The sequence below is a fragment of the Rutilus rutilus genome, assembly GCF_951802725.1.
Source record: "Rutilus rutilus genome assembly, chromosome: 3".
Classification (NCBI taxonomy): domain Eukaryota; kingdom Metazoa; phylum Chordata; class Actinopteri; order Cypriniformes; family Leuciscidae; genus Rutilus; species Rutilus rutilus.
The window spans coordinates 14375534-14395403 of record NC_140211.1 but is presented as its reverse complement, the minus strand read 5'-3'; the positions used below and the strand labels follow the sequence as shown (position 1 = coordinate 14395403).

The following is a 19870-nucleotide window of genomic DNA, read 5'->3' as shown; positions in this document are numbered from 1 at the left end:
CTATTTGAAATCATATGTATTTGTCCTTACAATATTATTACTCTCAGAAAAAAAAAAAAAAAAAAGGTACAAAAGCTTTCACTGTGGTGGTACCTTTTCAAAAGGTACAACTTTATACCTAAAGAGTGCGTATTAGTCCCTCAAAGGTACATATTGGTACCAAAAGTATGCATATTAGTACCTAAATGGTACATATCAGAACCCTTTTGAGGGGTACTGTCCCATTGACAGCTTTTCTACCTTTTTTTCTGAGAGTATTTACCAAGCAAGAAAATCAGGAAACCATAGGTTACTAGGCTACTTTCCTTTTATGCACATTTAAGGGGTAAGATGCTTAACATAGTAAAAAAAAACAAAAAACATTATTGGTATAAAGTGGCAACGAATGTATTAAAATACATAACCAACATTTGGTCGTTGGAACGTCACAAAGCAACGTCTACACAACCTACTTAATATTCATTACCTAACAATTCGCCATTGGACATAACTTTTGCCCAATGTAATTAATATTTAGAATGACAGGCTTCGCCATTGGAGGGACGCGAAGAAACGTCAGCACGGCGTGTTTAATATTCATGAGCCTTCGTTCGCTTCAGCAGGATTCGTCATGTCCCAAAGCGGCAGGCTTGAGCTCGGCTGAGTGAGGATTCAGAAACAAAGCCGGACATCACATCAAAAGATGAAAATGTAGACATATATCAGAAGATGCGCACACCGGAGACATAACACACCATCAATCGATGACGATGGAAGACGGACTGGTGTCCGAAGACGATATATGTGAGTGTTAAAACAGTGAAGTGAAATAGTGACAGTGTTGTAGTGCGGTACAGACAGAAACTGGGGCAAGTGAGAGAAATATAGGATATTTAATGGCAAAAAATGTATCATCTCAATGTATGAGGAGGTGGCTTATAAAATCAACTGTGGCTACTAAATAGTTACTATTAAAAATGTTACTATAGCCTAATAGACAAAAGAGACTCGTTTAGTAGGGCTGGGCTGATGTGTCAATTACAACCAGCTCTACTGATTATTTTCGAATAGTATTCAAATGTAATTTGTGACCATATATTTTTAAAACCTTTACAATGACGCCACTCCCTGCTTGAGTTGTATCTATAGTCGAGTCATTCAATAAGCACATATCTCTACAATTATGTTTAAAAATGTACAGTAATATAATTTATAATCTAGAAAGAGATAATATCTGGAAAAATAACAGAAACATGATATATGAATTTTGTTGATGTATGTGAACATCATGTATGCTGCTGATGTTTGTACAGTACCTGTATACACCATAAATATATCCTGTAACCTTTCACTTTCATGTCTCTCTAGTGCTTTGCTCAGAGAAGGAGTTTCATGATGCTGCGAAGAGGAATGACACTGTCAGAATGCAAGAGCTGATAAAAAGAGGGGTGGACATCAAAGTCAAAAATAAGGTGAGATATAGCCAACACTGAACCAACAGAAACATACGTGAACATTGCAAATCTACAGGAACTGGTTGAGGACTGACACATGCACAGTTGGTTATGTACATTATTATATTAAACATTTAACTTCTAGTAAAAGATGTTTATAAATGCCCCAGGATGTGGACAAATTTGTCACACACACAAAAAAAGTTTGAAATAATACGTTCATACAAATGCTAAATAAACTATGATGTGTGCACTTCTGAACATGGTGACACTGCAAAGCACCCTGAACAAACTGTACAGGAAGCTGTGTCAGAGGAAGTTATGTTGCCTTTCATCATGCCAATTTCTCTGCCTGGAATGTTTTGTTTTTCCCAGTTATACACCAGAGTGTCGGAAACACACATGTTGTGCTCCTCAGCACAGGATATGACCCTTATTTTACCCCAGACAACAGTATTATTTACCATCTTAAACCATGGCAAAACCTGGCTTGTGAGTCATTGTGACTGTTTCATTTAATATGTGATTTTCATTTTACAGATGGACCGTAAGGCCCTGCACTGGGCAGCTGGAGCTGGCAGCGAACAGGCCCTGCGTCTACTGCTAGACAACGACATGGATTTGGATGATATGGACAGCGTACGTGTCAAATCCATTCTGTACGCTGCCAAACTGTAACAGGGAACATGTTCAAATTTTCTTGTTTATTTACTGTATGAGCACAAATGAGAGAAATACTGCTCCACCTGGTAAATCTTTAATGGGCTGCTGTTCATTCACCATGTGGCCTGTATATTACTGGAGGCTATGTGCTTGTTACACCAACAACAATAGTTGAAGAGACAAAGAGTGACCCTGAAGTGCAAGGCAAAACATTTTTAGATAATTGAGTAGTTTAGTGAGTGATGGGTATTTTTATTTATTTATTTTTTATATATATATAAAGACATTTCATTTTTAGATTATAATGTATATACAATGTAAAGTGAAAGCATATAGAAAGTGTTTAAATACTGTAACTGATCAATGTTTTTATATAACTTTTATTTTAAGTTCACATAAATAGTCCTCCTGAGGGACAATTATTTTTTATAGTAAAAATTGTCCATGTCCTAGGACCTAGGAGATTGTGTGCAGTATAATTAAATTATTTTATAAAATTACACAGAATTAAAATGAATTAGGTCAATTATAGCATGTCACATCAACTGGCCAGTTACAGTCTGTCAAAGCATTTTAGTCATTTCATATCTGGTAAACTTTATCTGAATGGGATTATCATCAAATAATTACAAGGTACAGTAAGCGATTACTGAGAAACGCTGTTGAAAGTGGATCGGACCGAGCACAACAATACACTTGTAGCCAATCAGCAGTAGGGGGCGTGTCCACTCATGATAAGGGAGGAGAGAAAGTGAGCAAGAGGGAGATTTGAACTGAAGAAAGACTGTAGAAAGAGAGATGGCTGAGAGACATTACAAAAGAGAAAAGGTCAGAGGAATTCCACTGGAAAAAGAAGGGTTGTGATCAGGCGAAAGCTTTAGGACCCTCGTTAATGTTAGAAAAGCTTTCCAGCGCTGGAGAGACTGAAGCGGGATGGCCTGAAATCAGACGCAGAGGTTGCATTGTTTCTGCTCCATACGTGAGTAACATTGGTTTTGAGTGTGTGCTGTTGGCGACTAATGACGAACTCTTGCTTGTGTATACTCTTGTGTACTGTATGTTCGTTTTTTTTCTTTTTTTCTTGTCGTTCGTTCATCATCTTCACTTTATTTTCGCAAAGCTTTATTTTGCTTCGCTTCTGCTATGATAAAGAGACATCCACTCTTGCATTGCGTGTTCGTGCATTTTGGGGGCGGAGCAATGAAAGAGGGAGTGTGTTTGTTTTGGGTTGATTTCAAATATCAACAGTGTTTCTCAGATATCGCTCACTACACCTTTAAAGTCCACATGAATTCAAAATTGACCATATTTACTTTTTTTGCCTAAATTGTTAGTTTTGTGGTAAACAATTCATCCATGCAAGTCAATCCACACAACATTTTTTTTTGGCTTTGTAATCTTTAATCAAAATCTGAAAATGCCCCTCCCCTCTGCATTGGAGGACCTTCCCTGATGACGTATGTTTGACGGCTTGGTTTGGGAAACGCTTAACCACTCCCCTCAAACCGTTAGTCTGCTATGAGCGAGAGATGGAGAGGAGGAGCGCTAGAGTAAAACCCTGCCCTCTGTTCAATATACCGTTTCACTGGGAAATACGTCACAGCACTGGAGAAAAGTCGTTTGCAACTTCCGGTTCACGCGGACTTTAAGGAAAAGTCCATTTAGGCTAGTTTTATTTTAGCTTTTGTTCATTTTTATAGTTTTTGTTAATATTTCGAATTAGATATTTTCTGCTTTTTTAAAGTTTTAGTAAATTTGTTGTTGTTTTTTTCAAATGTGTACATTTTTTAAATATGTCTTTATAGTTTTTATAAAATTTTAGTTTAGTTCTTTTAATATTTAAAGTTAAACTAAACTAAAAGAAGTTATTTTTTTTATTTTAGTTAATGTTATTTTTATTTCAAGTAATGGACATGTTTTTTATGGTTTTAGTTTTAAGTTACAATAAAAACCCTGTATTAGACTAATATCGTTCTTCAAAAGTCATGTGACTGTATAGACATTCTTGTTTTCCAGTTTGGTATGAATGCTCTGCTCTTGTCGGCGTGGTTTGGTCACCTGTCAATCCTAAAGATGCTTGTCTCAACCGGGGCGAAGCTCACCTCTGAAAACAAAGTAAGACTCTTGGTAAAAATCCTTGACAAGTTTCAGATATCTTATATGAAGACAGTGGTAGCCTCTCACTCAGTGTGCTCTGCTCACTCACCATAAAAATGGGATTGTACAGTGTACTGCCCTAGATACAGACTTCAACATCAATTTCAATGCATCTCAGTGACTGAACTGTCACATTTCTTTTGTCCTCAGAATGGCTTGAATCTTTTGCACTGTGCTGCCCAGAGGGGTCACATCAGTATTCTGGAGTATATCATGGAAGATCTGGAAAACGTGCAGCTTAATAAAGTCGACAAGGTGAGAATCTCATTTTTTTCTCTCACAATACCCATGATCTTAAAGTGTAATGTCTTTTATTACAGAGATCTTATATACTTTTGTAACACACACACTTTCAGAGCCGTTTGCAATCACCAAATAGCCTCCATTTGTGCTAAGCAATTGCTTTGATGTAGAGCTGAAAAATTATGACTACTTCATGTGTAATTTATTGTGTTTATATCACACCTGTAAACTCGTCACATTTCGACCAGGAAAGTTTCGATGCATTTTCTTTTCATCTTACCTCCGTATAATGCCTAGTAACATAGTGTTTATCAGCGCAGCGCTGGTTTGTTTACAGGGGGGTTGCCAGTGTAAGTGAATACTGCTATAATCCTGCTGTTCCATAGCGCCACTTACTGGCAGAGAGTGAATTTACATATTCATTTGACCCATATTTTTATGCAGCATGCACACAGTGTTGTAAATGTTAGCCTGTGTATCAACGCAATAAATTATTGACATAATAAATAATTGACAAGACGCTAAAATAATTACAGGGGCCTCTGGTTATCTTAAGGCGCCCCTGTTCATGACGTATGTTTTGCCGGATGGTGGGACTAAATATCCTCCACAACTGACTGCAAACTGGCATTCAGATCTGCCGCCATTTAGTTATCAACACCCAACTTCCAACAATCCAATCAATTTCCGAAAGACTAAATCAAGACCCGCCCTACATTTTTTTTCTCATTCCAGAGACAGTTCTCCTAGTATATACAGTAGAATATATTGAAGAAAAGACTATTGGGATTCTCTATTGGGAATATGGGGAAGATAAGACTATTGCAGCTTCTATTTCATGCTAACTTTCAGTTGCTTTTACTCTAGGGAATTTTTGTGGGTGTGGAAAGAGTTGACACAGTTTGTCATATTTTGATCACATAACATTTTGATCAGTTTTGCAAAAATGTTGGGTTTTTCTTCTAACATTTGCAGACCCTTTAAAACAAAGATTTGCAGCATTCTCTGATCTATGTTGTAAGTGCTAAAAGTCTTTTGAGGCTCAGTTTTATGAATCGATTCAAGTCCCGAAAGTAGAAGAGAGCTGTGTTTCATTTGAGAGTGATGACCTTGATGATTGCACAATGTTCATGCAAATATCAGTTAAACATGTTCAAGGAATGACTTTTAGGAATTGACTCAAGGAAGAGTTTTGTTGACTTAAAAAGCTGACAGTAAACAGGATTTTGTTGCTCAATTCAGAGATGAGGAAAATAAATGAATCATGCACAGTCAATATGGATTGTGGGACATTTATTATGAATGTCAATTGTGATGTCATGTTGTCTTTAAAAATAGATTTGAGTGTTTCCAGTGGTTATAAATTATGCTATTCATTACACACAAGTTTATGATGAGATTATGATGAAAATTAAATAATACCAATATCACATGATCAATATTCTGGAGAAGTTTCATTGTGCTTTCTGTCAACCTTTTTATTACCCATTGAAATGTAATGTTAACTGCTGTAAAACATTAATGGAAAGTAGTGCATTATGTCCTTTCTAAAGTGTCTCCATCTGTCGTGTCAGTCAGGTAAGACGGCGTTTCATTTAGCCGCAGAGCATGGACACCTGGAGGTGGTGGAGTTTCTCATTGGTATGGGCTGTGCTCATGATCTCAAGGACAAGGTGAGGGACAGCAAGAGTCACAGATGCACAGACGCCCCTCAGTGTGTGCTAATTAGATTTTCTCTACTACTAAACTCAGCAAAAAAAGAAATGTCCCTTTTACAGGTTACTGTATTTTAAAGATAATTTCATAAAACCCAAATAAGCTCTACAGATCTTTACTGTAAAGGGTTGAAACAATATTTTTCATGCTTCTTCAATGCACCATAAACAACAGTTTTTAACCCGCTTTGTATTGATATCTTGGTAGTATATGTAAATGAACCATGTTTACTCTTTCTCTGTGTTACCGGGGCCAAGAAATTCATGTTTATTTGACAGCAAAAGTCCACCAGATGGCGAAAAACACGTCATTCATCAAGTGTAGCGTTCTGGCAGGTCACGTTAGTCAAGCTCGCATCAGCTGACTCTCAGCAAATCCACATCTACCTATAGGAATACGACGCCTATCACCGTATACATATATAAGCTCCTTCAGTATTATCAACAGCTATTATGTTTCTCAGGAGCTAACCCTCCTCCATCCCCAGCTCCTCCTCTCGTCAGTCAGGATTTGGCATTCTGATTCGCCTTGAATCAGAATAAATTCTCGAATTATGTTGTGCTTTAAAATCTTGAATTAAATATATCTGCATAACATTCATGTTGGTTCTGTTCTGTTTACCCCAAGGGGGGTTATTGCTGCTCTCCCTGCTCTTATCCATGCTAGGCTGCATGGATGCGCAGGGAGTTCTCGCCCAGAACGGAACCATACCGCCAATCCAAACTGTATGCTAATTGTCAATGGTATTTGACGATAGTGGTCCTGAGAGAAAGAGGACTTTTTGCATTTCATTAAAACCACAGAGAGCACTTCTGCATTGTTGTATCCTCGCCCACGGACATTCACGTTGACACAGGGTTATCAACAAATGAGCTATTGTAAGAGTAGGTTTATCACTGAAAATTGTATCGTACTTTGTCTACTCTAAACAGCATTATGGTTAAAAATGAAACACTATGGCATCGGCTTTCTTACCTGTATGCGACGGCATTTTGCTTCGGGTTGTTGGGTGGAACTAACGGTGCATTATTGGTGTTGCATAATCCTGATGCAGGGAAGCATGAGGGCTGCAGATGTGGCCATTGCAATAAACTACAATGTCCATAAACTTGCAAGTGCCTTGGTGGAAGAGTGGAGTAACATCACAGCAAGAACTGGCAAATCTGGCTCAGTCCATGAGGATGAGATGCACTTTTGCACTTAAAGCAGCTGGTGCCACACCAGATACTGGCTTCTACTTTTGATATTTACCCCCTCTTTGTTCAGGGACTAATTATTCCATTTCTGTTCGTCAAATGTCTGTGAAATTTGTTCAGTTTATGCCTCTGTTTTTGAATCTTTTTATGTTCACAGTCACACAAATATTTACATGTTAAGACCCAGCAAGCACTAGCCGTCATTTCACCGTCTAGGTTAACTATAGACCCGATATAGTTCGGCTATGAGTAACCCATTTCTAGCCAAAATAACCTTGAATTTGTTTTTGCCAAAATAACTTGCGAAATGTATTATATTCCATCATGTAAGCAAAGTAAATTGATAACAAGGTGTTTGGTTCCATTTCTTTACTCATTTTATTTCTTTGTCATCTAATTGATGACTAGTCTATTCTTGGGCTATGGTTTAGACGTCTATTACATTTTCACTGACAGCCCAAATTTTGCCTTGTTTTAGCCTAGACGTCTGGGCTGTGTTTGGACGGCTATTAGACGTCTTTTAAACGCAAAATTACTTGCTGGGGACATTTGCTGGAAATAAAAGATGTTTCTTTTTTGCTGAGTTTAGATGCAAAATGCCAAAGTAGAGACCAAAGCCTGGCAAACTTGCTAAAGTGACCCAAGTAAAAACTGTAGACTTAAGTGGTGTGGCACTGTGGTGTTGATATGAGGTCAAAGACGTGTGCATTGTCATATGTTCATTTACTGCAGGAAGAGAACACTGCACTGCATTTGGCAGCTAAGCAAGGCCACAGCGACGTCCTACAGAAGATTATGGAGACCGGGGAGAACATTGATGAAAGAAACATTGTAAGCCTCACTCCAAATGTAAGAGGTTTTTTGGTTTAGTGTTGTTTATTTGCTTCACATTGTCATCTTTTATCAGGACGGCATGACTGCTTTACATTTGGCATCTCAAGGGGGTCATTATGAGTGTATGAGACTGTTGCTGGAGGCTGGCTGCAATGTCAATGAACTTACTCATGTGAGTACAATGTTTTTTATTATAAGCAGTCTTCATCATAACGAATGAGGTTTTCAATGTGTTTCAATCAGTTCAGCAAATGAATGGTAATGCTAATGTGCTTCTTCTTACAGAGCAACAGAACGGCTCTTCATCTGGTGGCCCAGCATGGCTCGGGTAGAGAGGTCAGACTGCTGGTACAGGCTGGGATCAGTCTGGATTCAGTAGACACTGTGAGTACTAAAAAACTTCAGTTGACATTCCAACACCACAACCTGCTTTTCAAGAAGTATAACATTTACTGTGGAGCAGGAGAGAATGTTTGAGGGCCAAATTCATTACGGTTAATTAAACACTTTAGCATACGCATGGTGTTCAAAATGCTAAGGCCATGGGTTTGTTTCTTAGGGAATGCATGAACTGACCAAATAATTTATACCTTGAATGCAATGCAAGTCTAAGTCATCTGTCGGATGCATAAATTATATGTAAATGTATATTTCTTGGTGTGCCGCCTTCATTATGAACCTTTATTATGGATTCAGATCTTCTTGCCAACATTCTGTGTAAAATAACATTTGAATAAGTGAATAAATCATAAAAATCACATTAATAAATTCCTTCCCTTTATATACATAATTATAAAATGATATCATATACAGCATATGTATGTGCTATGTGCTCATCCAGAGCACATTCCATAATGTCCACATCCAGACAGTAGACACTCCCATCTTAGTGAAAAGATACAACAACAAAAATGTGATGGGGAATTGTGCTGTGCAAATTGTGGTCAGCACTAATTTTGTGGGTGCATTTGCGAATTAATCTGATTTACATAATTAGGGAATCAGGTACTAAAACATCACAAATAAGTTATCACAACACCACAATAGTTTTTTTTTACAACGCATGTGCAGGTTACTTTTCTTGCTGAACAAGTGCGCATCCGAGTCTGAGTTATTTCACATTAATGTGAATCGCGCCACAGTTCGAGTGCAATCGAACTCAGACCACCTCCTACAGGTAGTCTCGGTTTCGGTACCCATGTGCACACCCGGGTCCGCATGACAGTTTCACATTACCAGTTTTTCATGCAAACCGTGCCCTGTTTCAAACTAAACTGCCATTGTCAAAACGCCCTACGATTCTGCTTTTACTACCCATTGTACTTCATCATTCTATACCATATTCTTTGCCAGCAACATACTTCAGCTCTACACCTGGCAGTACTCAACAACTCCACAGGAATAGTGAAGGATCTTATCAATGCGGGATGCGACCTGGACATCTTTGACAATGTGAGTGTGGTTCATTTCACATTTACAAATGCAAACGGAGATGATTTCAGAGATTTTGAAAATGGCTGAACAATTGTTCCTTACAGCGGCTTCAAACTGCTTTGCACATAGCAGCAGAACACGGATGGCTAAACATCGCTGAGATGATCCTGATATCTGGAGTCAACCTCAATCTACTCGACAAGGTGCAATTTCCTGTTAACATACATGGGTGTGGACGATATATTTTCATATTGCAATACAATTCTGATCAAAACATTAAACAATGGATGTTTACTTCAAATATTACAGCAGGGGAAGACATCACTTGATGTTGCAGCACGAGGCAACCATGTGAATGTTGTTGACATGATTATCAAAGCTGATAGATTTTACAAATGGGAAAAGGTATGTTTAATGTACATTAAGCTTCAAGTAGTCTTATTTAATTGTTATCTATCATAATTAAAGATTGTGTGTTATTTTTAATGCGTTAATTTGCCCTCCAGGAAAATGTGACAAGTGACTCTGACTCTCTGGTGGGAACGAGTCTCACCTTTAAGCAAGACCATCAACAGGAGACACAACATATCCGATCCGTCCTGTGGAAACTTTCCTCCAAGTATCTCAAACCAGGCGAGTGGAAAACACTGGCTCGGCACTGGAAGTTCTCTGAAGCACATATTCGGGCCATAGAGCACCAGTGGACAGGTACACCATCTAATGCTGTGATCGATATATAAATTAAAGCTTTTATTCAGCAAGGGTGCTTTAAATTGATCAATAGTGACATTTAAAATGTTACTAAAGATTTCGATTAAAAATAAAGTATCATCAAATCATCATGAAAAAAGTATCACGATTTCTACAAAAATATTAGGCAGCACAAATGTTTTCAACGTTGATGATAATAAGAAATGTTTTTAGAGAACCAAATCTGCATATTAGAATGATTTCTGAAGATTCATGTGACACTGAAGACTGGAGTAAATAATAAATAAATAAAATGCACCCTTGGTGAGCATAAGAGACTAATTTCAAAATCAGATCGATCCCAACACTTTTAAATGTTTTTATTTTTTTGTAAAAAAAAAAAGAAAAAAGAAATGTCACAGCATAACAGGATTGAAAAGAAAGCATCAATCAAAGGTAAATTGTGCATATTCTCAGATAATGCATAGAAATAGTTTCCCGAAATATTTTCATTTGAAAATATGCACAAAAATTCAAAATGTATCTAAATATGTGAGGTCTGGAATCTTAGATAGATATTGCTCAGAAGTCTTCCTCACCACTACAACTCAGACTAAATGGATTACAGAAACAGTTACACTAGCCTTTAATTTGCATCATTTTCCCAGATGTAGTGCATTGTTCAAGGATCATAGAGCTGGCAGCCCAAATGTGTTCAATGCGATATCTGCCATAGTGATGACAAGCTCTGAACTTTAAAAGGTACAAAGAGCCACAAGGAGCACGGGCACAGAATGCTGCTCATCTGGCTGCACGGTGTGATCACCGCTGGACAAAACCCCATCAAGGGCTTGTACGAAGGTCTGATCGGGATCTCAAGGATCGACCTGGCAGGTGAATTCATCATTACAGTTCACGTGTATAAGCTCTGTTCCTAAACCCTACTAATGCATCATAGTGCATTATTTCAGACTCAATTGCATGTCTTTTTGGAAGGCAATCCTAGAGTTTGATTTTAACCCCCTGGGGTCGGCCGTCGCGACCACCTCGCTTTTTTCTTATCAGTGCAAAAGAGACTCAACTCTAACTAACTCTGTAGATTTTTGTCATACAGATAAGTTTTATACATCATCCGAAACTGTTAAGTGTCTACTTTTATTTGTGTACACACAATAATAACAAAATGTTGTGCTTTTTGCAAAATAACCAAATCAAACAGGATGGGCATTCTGTCGTCTCTCTCAGTGACGTCTATTCTGAAATTCTTCAGAAAATGAACCGAAACTCAGCGAATACTTGCCACACAGACATGAAAGTTATGTCAGGACAGTACATTTATAAAGTAGGTTTCCAGTTGGGTTAGATGTTTGATTTTGAACAAAATCTGTCTCACTTGTAGCTTATTTTGACCAAGAACTGACATCTTAGAAAGGAAAATATAGACATATTAGGACCAACCAATGTTTTACATGCCATTTTGACTAGGATTACGCCTTAGAATATTGTAGGCAGAGAAGAAACTCTCTGGGTTTGTAACAGAGTACTTATTAGTATTTTTAAAGTTTCATTGTCTTTCACCTTATCTCATTTATAACTTTCTTTTCTCCCATAAAGAAAGCATGCGACAACAGGCAAATGCGGATCCGTCTTCTGCTAAAAAATGCACTGCAATGTGATGGGAGATTCATAGAGATCAGTCTGGATTGAACGCAAACCAACCAGAACATTGCTTTTGAAACACAGAGAACTGAAGAACCACAAATACTACCTAAAATACAACCTCAGTGATGTGACTTAGAAGAAAACATTGCCTGTTCACAACTAGAGCAAACATTCACAGCTAACCAGACTTTGGATTGAAACTATACGTTTCTGTGGATCCAGATTCGTTATTTTAGGAGAATAGGTAAATATTGTTTCTTTTCTTTGTCGAAAAATTCACAAAGCAATAACATGTCAACTTTTTGGTCTGATTCAGTCTGCATGTCTTTCTGTCCTTTAGTTATTTGTAGATGCAGTTTTTCTGCTAAAATTGTTATTTTTAAGAATAGAAGCAAAACTAAAGCTAACACAGCTGCATTACCCAGGATTCTGAGAAAGACATATTTTATGTGTGTTTAAATGTGTCTTAATGTTTGAGTCCCTCCTGACTGAACACCCTGTTGATTATTATGGGATTCGCTAGACTGAAAGCCTGAACTTTTGGTTATTGTGCAAATGTTGTTATATGATTGTGGGAAAAAAGAGAGAAGACTGTGGTATGAAATTAAGAGAATAAACCACCACAGTATTTTATGCAGATTATAGCTTGGTTAACAATACTGATATCTCGATTTTAATCATTCTCATTTTGATATCCATTCACTAAGCACTATTTGTAGCGTGCCTACCATCCAATAAGCTTTGTTTTGTTAATTTCATACGAAACAAAGTTTTAGCTTTCAAATTATGTCAATTTTATTATGAAATTCATACAATAGATACCGTTTGGTGCTCTTAAATGAGCCATGACAGATTGCTGAAGGGATGAACCGATCATCAGTGGGTACGTTAAAAGATACCGTACAACTTACTGAAATATATATGTCTCCTGTAATCGCTCAATCAGTGTTTCGAAAACGGAAAGATGGAAAACTTTCAATATTATAGTAATACCAACTGACAGGGTTCCCTGTATAGTTTTACAGCATTACTTGAGAGGGATTTTTTCCTTGAGAAAAAATGACGTAGGCTACTGTACCTGATATCCAAAGCGATACTGAATCGAGATTGAAAATTAATCGAATCTCAAACCTGGAAATTATAATCAAAATTTATTGTGAATCATGGAATTTGTGTCAATACCAGCCCAAATGCAGACGTATTTAATTATTCATAATTTCTGGATATGTTCAGCCTGCCTAAGCAAGATATATGTAAATGTTGGTTGTAATGTTTAACAAGACATAATCTTACTGAAACTGTTTGATTTGTAAGTGTACTTGTTTTAAAGTATTGGCAGAGTCACAGTATGCAGCATGACCAGCAATGTTGTTGTTCGTTTGTTTTTTAATTAAAATAAATAGTAAATTGCACTTAAAACTATATCCAGATATCTTTGTTGTAGCTATAATGACTTTTGTAAGCATTTTACTGGATTGTGACTGAACAGGAAATTCAGTGCTGAACTGAAACAAGTCTTATTAAAAGTTAATATTGACACATGAAAATGTTTTTGAAGTAAGTTGCAAATTGGCAGACACCTGTGGTTCTCGGATAGTAACCACACAACACGTTCAAATTTCATTATGTACACAAACCCAAATGACACCTAGTCAAGTGTACCACTGTTCTCAGTTTTAAAAGAAGCTGCGCTGTTCTCATCCAGTCTACTATCAACAGCAACCGTATTTGAGGAACATTCAGCTATTTTCTTTTGGAATGATGCTGCAAACTGTCCAAGCAACTGGCTCATTAAACAAATATCTGTGTTCCTTTATTTTTGTTGATAGAAGGTTTCCTCCAACGAAGTATTAGTGGTGTTTGCCAAGGCATTGCTCATTAATTATTAGGGTTTTGAACAAACTCCTAATCATGAGTATTAAACTTGCTAAGGTTCTCTGAGTGTCTATAACATATGCTGCAGTTAAAGACAGCATGAAACGGAAGTTGCGATTGTCTTTTCTTCCCTATTGTGATGTATATTGGAGTAAAAAGGCTTCTTGAACAAGAAAAATTGAAGGGCAGGACTTGATTTTGTCCATGGGGAGATGATTGGTTGTGGTTTGCTATTGGTGGATGTCATGTGAGTGACAGGTTGTCCCGCCCTCACGCCAGTAAACACGTCATCACAGAAGAGAAGAGATGACGCTGCAAAAGGAAGAAGTTATTTTGATTAAAGATTATTAAGGAACATGAATTTAAAAAAATTGTATGCACGGATGAATCATTTATAATAAACAATGAAATATTCCATTTAAAAAAAAAAGAATTATTCACTTTGATTTCATGCCGACTTTAATGTGCTGGCTTTTTCCAAAAAATATTGTGATGTATCAGATTATAATATCATGGTACTCAATGAATACTATATACATATACCAGGGTATTCAGATGATACTGGTCCAAAAAAAATAATTATTTGCATGCCATACAATCCCAACTCATTGATCTGATTCTTATGTAAATACTGTATAGCCGTAACAGTGTTTGAATTGCATGGTAATGCTTTAGTGATTCATTTGTGGTTTATAACTGTAGACTTGTATTTACAAATGCTCATTCTCAACAGGGAAAGAAAAAAACTAATAAACATAAGGTCAAAATATTACATTACAAACAAGGCAGAAAAGGCAGATTTGCACTCAATACATATTATTATTTGAAAGAAAAAAAAAGTTGTAATTGAATTACAGTAATTTAAATTAGTTGTAAATCTACAACAATTATCAATATCTGGCTTTTGTGGTTAAACGGCTTTATTTTAAGTAAATAATGACACATTTTGATTTGTTTCTAAATCAAGGACTCCTCATAGGTAATTTGGAAAAAGTGAAAGATTTATACAATCTGGTGTTGAAATTAGTTTCATTTTATATCAGTGCATGACTCAAATAAACAACAGAAATAATGATGCTGACAACATTCATACAAAAAAACAAATGCAAAACAGAAAATAACACCAACATACAAAAGGCAGAAAATTTAATTCAAGGAGTTAAAAGTGCGTTTTACGTATATTGTGTAAGGCAACCGGGTCAAAATACGGCATTATATGAAAACCCTAACTGTGTAATCAATTTCACTTATTTACAGTCATAATATTATATCAAAATATTGTCTATTTTCTATAAAGTAAAAATAGGCTCTATAAAGTCCATTCACATTTAACTGACTTAAAGGTAATAGAAAAACAGAATCCCGAAACGTGATCTCTAAATGTTGTGTAGCTGAATCAGGTCAAACTCAGGTCCTGATTCATCTATTCATCATTCAGAGAATGTTTGCATGAAGCCTCTATGATTCATCATCACTCTCACTGTTGTTGCTCAGATTTGTCCTTTGCACCTCCAGCTCCTCTGCGCTGACCATCTCTGGACTGATGGCGGCGTACCGTGTCCCATGAAACTGGCGCAGGTGTATCTACAGATTAAAACCAGAGTGACAGTGCAGATTAAGCACCTGAAATCATAACAACACCAGGGGCCCTATTTTAACAATCTAAGCACATGGTCTAAAGCGCACGTGTCCAATCCACTTTTGCTAGTTTAACGACGGGAAAAATGGTCTAAAAGGGTTGGCCCTATTCTCTTAATGGGTAATGGGTGTGTTTTGGGCGTAACGTGCAATAAACCAATCAGAGTCTCATCTCCCGTTCCCTTTAAAAGCCAGTTGCGCTCGCGCCATGGCGGATTCGCTATTCACATGGCGGAATTTACAAGCGGAAAAACTGAACGAGTCTCCAGAGAGGAAAAGGGTCTGCTCGTGCGTGAGGTTAAAGCGAGCAAGCAGACCATCTACGGGACAAGCCGGATTCCACCATATCTTTATGTACACAATAATCTTTTACATTGTAATCCTTTTATTTTTAATATTTGGCATGTTTGTGTGCTGCTGCATGTGTGTGTAATAAGCAGAGTGTATGCGCGTTGTGCACCCGCCTATAGGATAATGCGCCCTTTAAACAACAAAAATAAAAAAAATACTGCGCCATTGACTTAAGACCAGGTTTCAGTTGGTCAATGGCGCAGTCTATTTCAGTTGCCTTAAAATAGCAACGCGCCAACAATGCGCCTGAACACACCTCGTTTTCAGACCAGCACACCCAGGGGCGCACAAATGGGCGCAAATGCATTTGCTATTTAAACAACGTGGCGCAGGACGAGAAAATGATAACTGCGTCGGGCTGAAACTAGCAAAAAACACTTGCGTCGTGCCTGGCCCCGCATTGCAACGGGTGTATGATGGGGCCCTAGGGCTAGGTGTGTCGTTTTTATTGCTACTCAATAAAGATTTTAAGCTGAAGTACCATAAAAGTGCTTTAAAGATATATGTTGTTATTCACTAGCTTTGTTTCCATCCAAAGTTGCAAATTTAACTTATGTGCAAAACTGGAATAATCGCATAAAATATCTGCGAATAAAGCAACATTTCCATCCCGTGTTCAAGAGAACAAAATAGTCACTTCCTGAGAAATTGGCACGATATCTGAAATAAAAACAGAAGTTGCTGGAATGGGGAAAGCCACTGTGGCTATTTTTTCCAACATCATGAATGACTTTCGCCTCAGAGCGCACAGATGAAATGCAATAAACGCTGTCTTGTAATCTTGCGTTCGGAGGCGAATGACTGGTGTTTGAGAACGCAATAGTGTGGGACAGTTCTGGAAGGTCATTACACCAAATCATTCGGATGACAGACTTTGGCTCAGGCATTTCAGAATGATCAAACCAACATTTAAGATGCTGTGCAATGAAATTGGTCCACTAATCTAATCCCGTCCAGTCCAATCACATCCTCTGTTGAGTTTTTTTGCTACACGTCGTGGGATTTATTCAGCAAATGTGTTTCCATGTCTTCTTATTGGATCCAGCTTTTTTTATTTTTAATGCAATAATCCAAAATTTGCATAAAAATAGGTGGATGGAAACAAAGATACTGATAATCTTCCCCTCCAGTAAGACATTAACTGCTGCAACCAGATCATTAAGTTGCGAGTTTTTAAATTCGAGAATGAATTTAGACCAGCTTTCTGAATTAGATAAAAAATAATGATTTGTAAATGGACATTGTGTGACAGATCAAGGACAGCTGGGACTTCAATAACTGGCTGTTTCTCAAACAAAGCTATATTAGACCAGCTTTTCTGAATAAGAATTAGACATTGTGACTGATCAAGGACAGCTAGGACTTCAATAACTGTCTGTTTCTCACACAAAGCTATCATGTGGCTAAGATCAATGTGGCTAAGGTCGGAAACAAATCCGACTACTTTACAGGGTTTTTGCTTCTTTTTTGAAGCTTCAAATTTTCTTCATGTTCCACAGAAGAAAGAAAGAAAATCACTGAGGTTTGAAACAACACCAGGGTGAGTAAATAATTAAAATTAAAATTTAGGTTGAAATGTTCCTTTAAACAGCTTAAAACAGTGGACTCACTTGTATGTACAGGTTAACTTCTGCGCTTCTGCACAGATAAGGGAAGTTTCCGCCGGTTTTGAGATGAGCTCTTCTAGCATTTGGGTACAGCTTATACATCTCTTCCTTTGCCTCATGTGACAGGGCGCTCTGATCAAAAACCTAAGAGAAAAGGAGGTCAAAATCGTTGAAACTGTTTTTAACAGTTCACTAATTTTTTTGTTTTCTAGCCTATTTATAAAAAAAGACCTACATCCATTATGGTGACAGCAACATCCTTTATCTTGTGAGGTTCCACGTAGGAGTTTTGGCAATTCAATGTGAGTCGAGAAGCCAGTTCACTCTGGTTCAGGCTTTCCAGCTGAAGCACAAATAAACAAAGCACACTTTGTTGATAAATGAGCAAAGAGTGAGACAAATTTACCTTCACAGAAGTTCACACGTCAGTATAAGATCTATTACTAACTACATCAATCCAGCTCAAGCACAAGCACTAGATTTGGCTTGATTTAACTACCCAATAAAATATTTCAGTACAATGAATGTTAGCACATTTACATGTTTAACAAAATCCGAGTAGTTTTTCATGTTAAATGTCCTTATGGCAAAAAATTGACATTGATATTTTTAGGCATTTTTCTGTGGCCATTTTTTATTGGAGGTGGGTCAAAAGTTGTAGAATCACACATAGTTACACTAATAAATGATGTCATCAAAACTTCCAAACAGTCAGTAGGGTAGAAGTACTCACTCTGTCAACCATAAAGTCAATTGCATCTGCCATTTTTGGGTCCACAGGTCCTTTGGCAAAGTTACCAAGCACAATCTTTTTGAGCATGAACGCAGGCATCAACCAGAAACTAGAAAAGAAAGAGAATGAGAAAAAGTCCACAAGGGTGGAGACATTACCACTGGGAAAGTTATCAGTATTCTGTAAGTCTTTACCTGTTTGCTGTCCATGTCTGGTTGAAGATCGATGTGTCACTAAATGAGTTGCACAGGACTAGAGAGTGAACTCTGGGAGATTTATGTGTGACTTCAGCAAATTTCTGAGCCAGGAATCCACCCAGAGATGCACCGAACAAGTGCACCTGCACAGAGACAGAAAAACAGGTTGTGAAAGAGACTTGTGATTTCCCATCTTGCATGTATAAAATAATCAATTTCCCATACCTTGTCAAGTTGTAAGTGGTCTAAAAGCTTCCTAAATCCATCACAAAATTCCAGCAGATCCCAATAGACAGGATACTGGAGCTGTGTAAAGCAATATCAAGTTACGTAACAAAGAAAGCAATAATGTCAGAAGAGCAGCACACGGGCATGTTGGTTACATAAATTGCCACATTTGAAATTACAAGCAACCGAATAAACCCTATTAATTAACAAATAGATTTTATAGCAGCCAGGTCTCTCTAGTTGATGTGTGAGAGAACATACCGAAATGACACGGTAGCCCCATCCGGAGAGAGCCAGAACCTGCTGGAAGAAAACCTCTGCGGTGCCGCTCACGGGTGGGAGGAAGATGATGGGACATCTGATATTTTTCGGCCCAGCATCATACAACGACCAGACTTTGCTGTCATCATCATCCACAATTATCTAAAGACACAAAGGCAGAAACTACATTAGTATCATATGACACAGATACAAAAAAAATACATAATTTACATTTGGTACAGCAGTTCTATGATTTTTTTTTTTCTCGTTTTAATTCTACTTTCTAGCATGAAAATTAACAATGACAAATGACAGTTGGCATCCTATTTTCTGCCTTAATTCAAATTAAAAAGATGAGATAGATAGATAGATAGATAGATAGATAGATAGATAGATAGATAGATAGACTTACTCTTTTCAGAGGTACAGTGCTTCTGAACCAGTTATAATCAGGAGATACTCTTATCTCCTCCATTGCTGAAATCCAAATTAAATGCTTGATTAAATAAGTGCAAGTCTCTCAGAATAACTGACATGATCAACACAATGCGTGTAATTTAGATGAAAACAAGAGGTATTCAGGGAAATTTCTTTTAATGTAAAAAAAAAAAAAAGTATTGATTTTTCACCCCTTTCATGAATTTCAACATAGAAACCATGTGACTAGAGTACAAAATGGTCTAGTGAGTTAATGCGACAACTGAACATACACAATTCCCGCAATTATAACAATATATAAAAACGATGGTATCTCTAAAATAATCATCATATTCAGGAGACCATTTCGAGCAATAGATGAGAAAATGTTACCGTGTCGATTCATGAAATAAATCACCTTTTAATGCCTTTCATCCACAGGTTTGAAAAACATTGTATCCTTTCGCTACATCACATGACAGCAGCTTCCGCAGCCAGAAGCAAGCGATTGACTGGACACGATCCCACCAGCCAA

The 19870-nt window shown here is 37.3% G+C and overlaps 2 protein-coding genes across 3 annotated transcripts; one reads left to right on the top strand and one right to left on the bottom strand.

Moving 5' to 3' along the window:
• The first annotated feature begins 591 nt into the window (after nucleotides 1–591).
• On the top strand, nucleotides 592–13443 carry ankdd1a (ankyrin repeat and death domain containing 1A). 2 transcript variants are annotated; one of them, XM_084403832.1, is made up of 15 exons: nucleotides 592–783; nucleotides 1348–1451; nucleotides 1974–2072; nucleotides 4113–4211; nucleotides 4404–4508; nucleotides 6071–6169; nucleotides 8141–8239; nucleotides 8316–8414; nucleotides 8528–8626; nucleotides 9596–9694; nucleotides 9781–9879; nucleotides 9986–10081; nucleotides 10183–10384; nucleotides 11129–11260; nucleotides 11981–13443. In XM_084403832.1, exons 1-15 carry the CDS (start codon nucleotides 744–746, stop codon nucleotides 12040–12042), a joined length of 1533 nt encoding a protein of 510 aa, XP_084259958.1. In that variant the 5' UTR covers nucleotides 592–743; the 3' UTR covers nucleotides 12043–13443. The 2 variants fall into 2 exon arrangements, with proteins under 2 accessions (XP_084259958.1, XP_084259959.1); XM_084403833.1 differs by lacking the exon at nucleotides 11981–13443 and having other exon boundaries at nucleotides 598–783; nucleotides 11035–11130.
• Nucleotides 13444–14344: 901 nt separating this feature from the next.
• Nucleotides 14345–19849, bottom strand: spg21 (SPG21 abhydrolase domain containing, maspardin). Its single transcript, XM_084403835.1, has 9 exons — nucleotides 19754–19849; nucleotides 19331–19395; nucleotides 18919–19080; nucleotides 18655–18735; nucleotides 18427–18572; nucleotides 18233–18341; nucleotides 17735–17842; nucleotides 17503–17643; nucleotides 14345–15487 (listed from the first exon to the last, which is right to left on the bottom strand). The coding sequence occupies exons 2-9, from the start codon at nucleotides 19391–19393 to the stop codon at nucleotides 15362–15364; spliced, it is 936 nt and encodes a 311-aa protein (XP_084259961.1). The 5' UTR covers nucleotides 19394–19395; nucleotides 19754–19849; the 3' UTR covers nucleotides 14345–15361.
• Nucleotides 19850–19870: the final 21 nt, after the last annotated feature.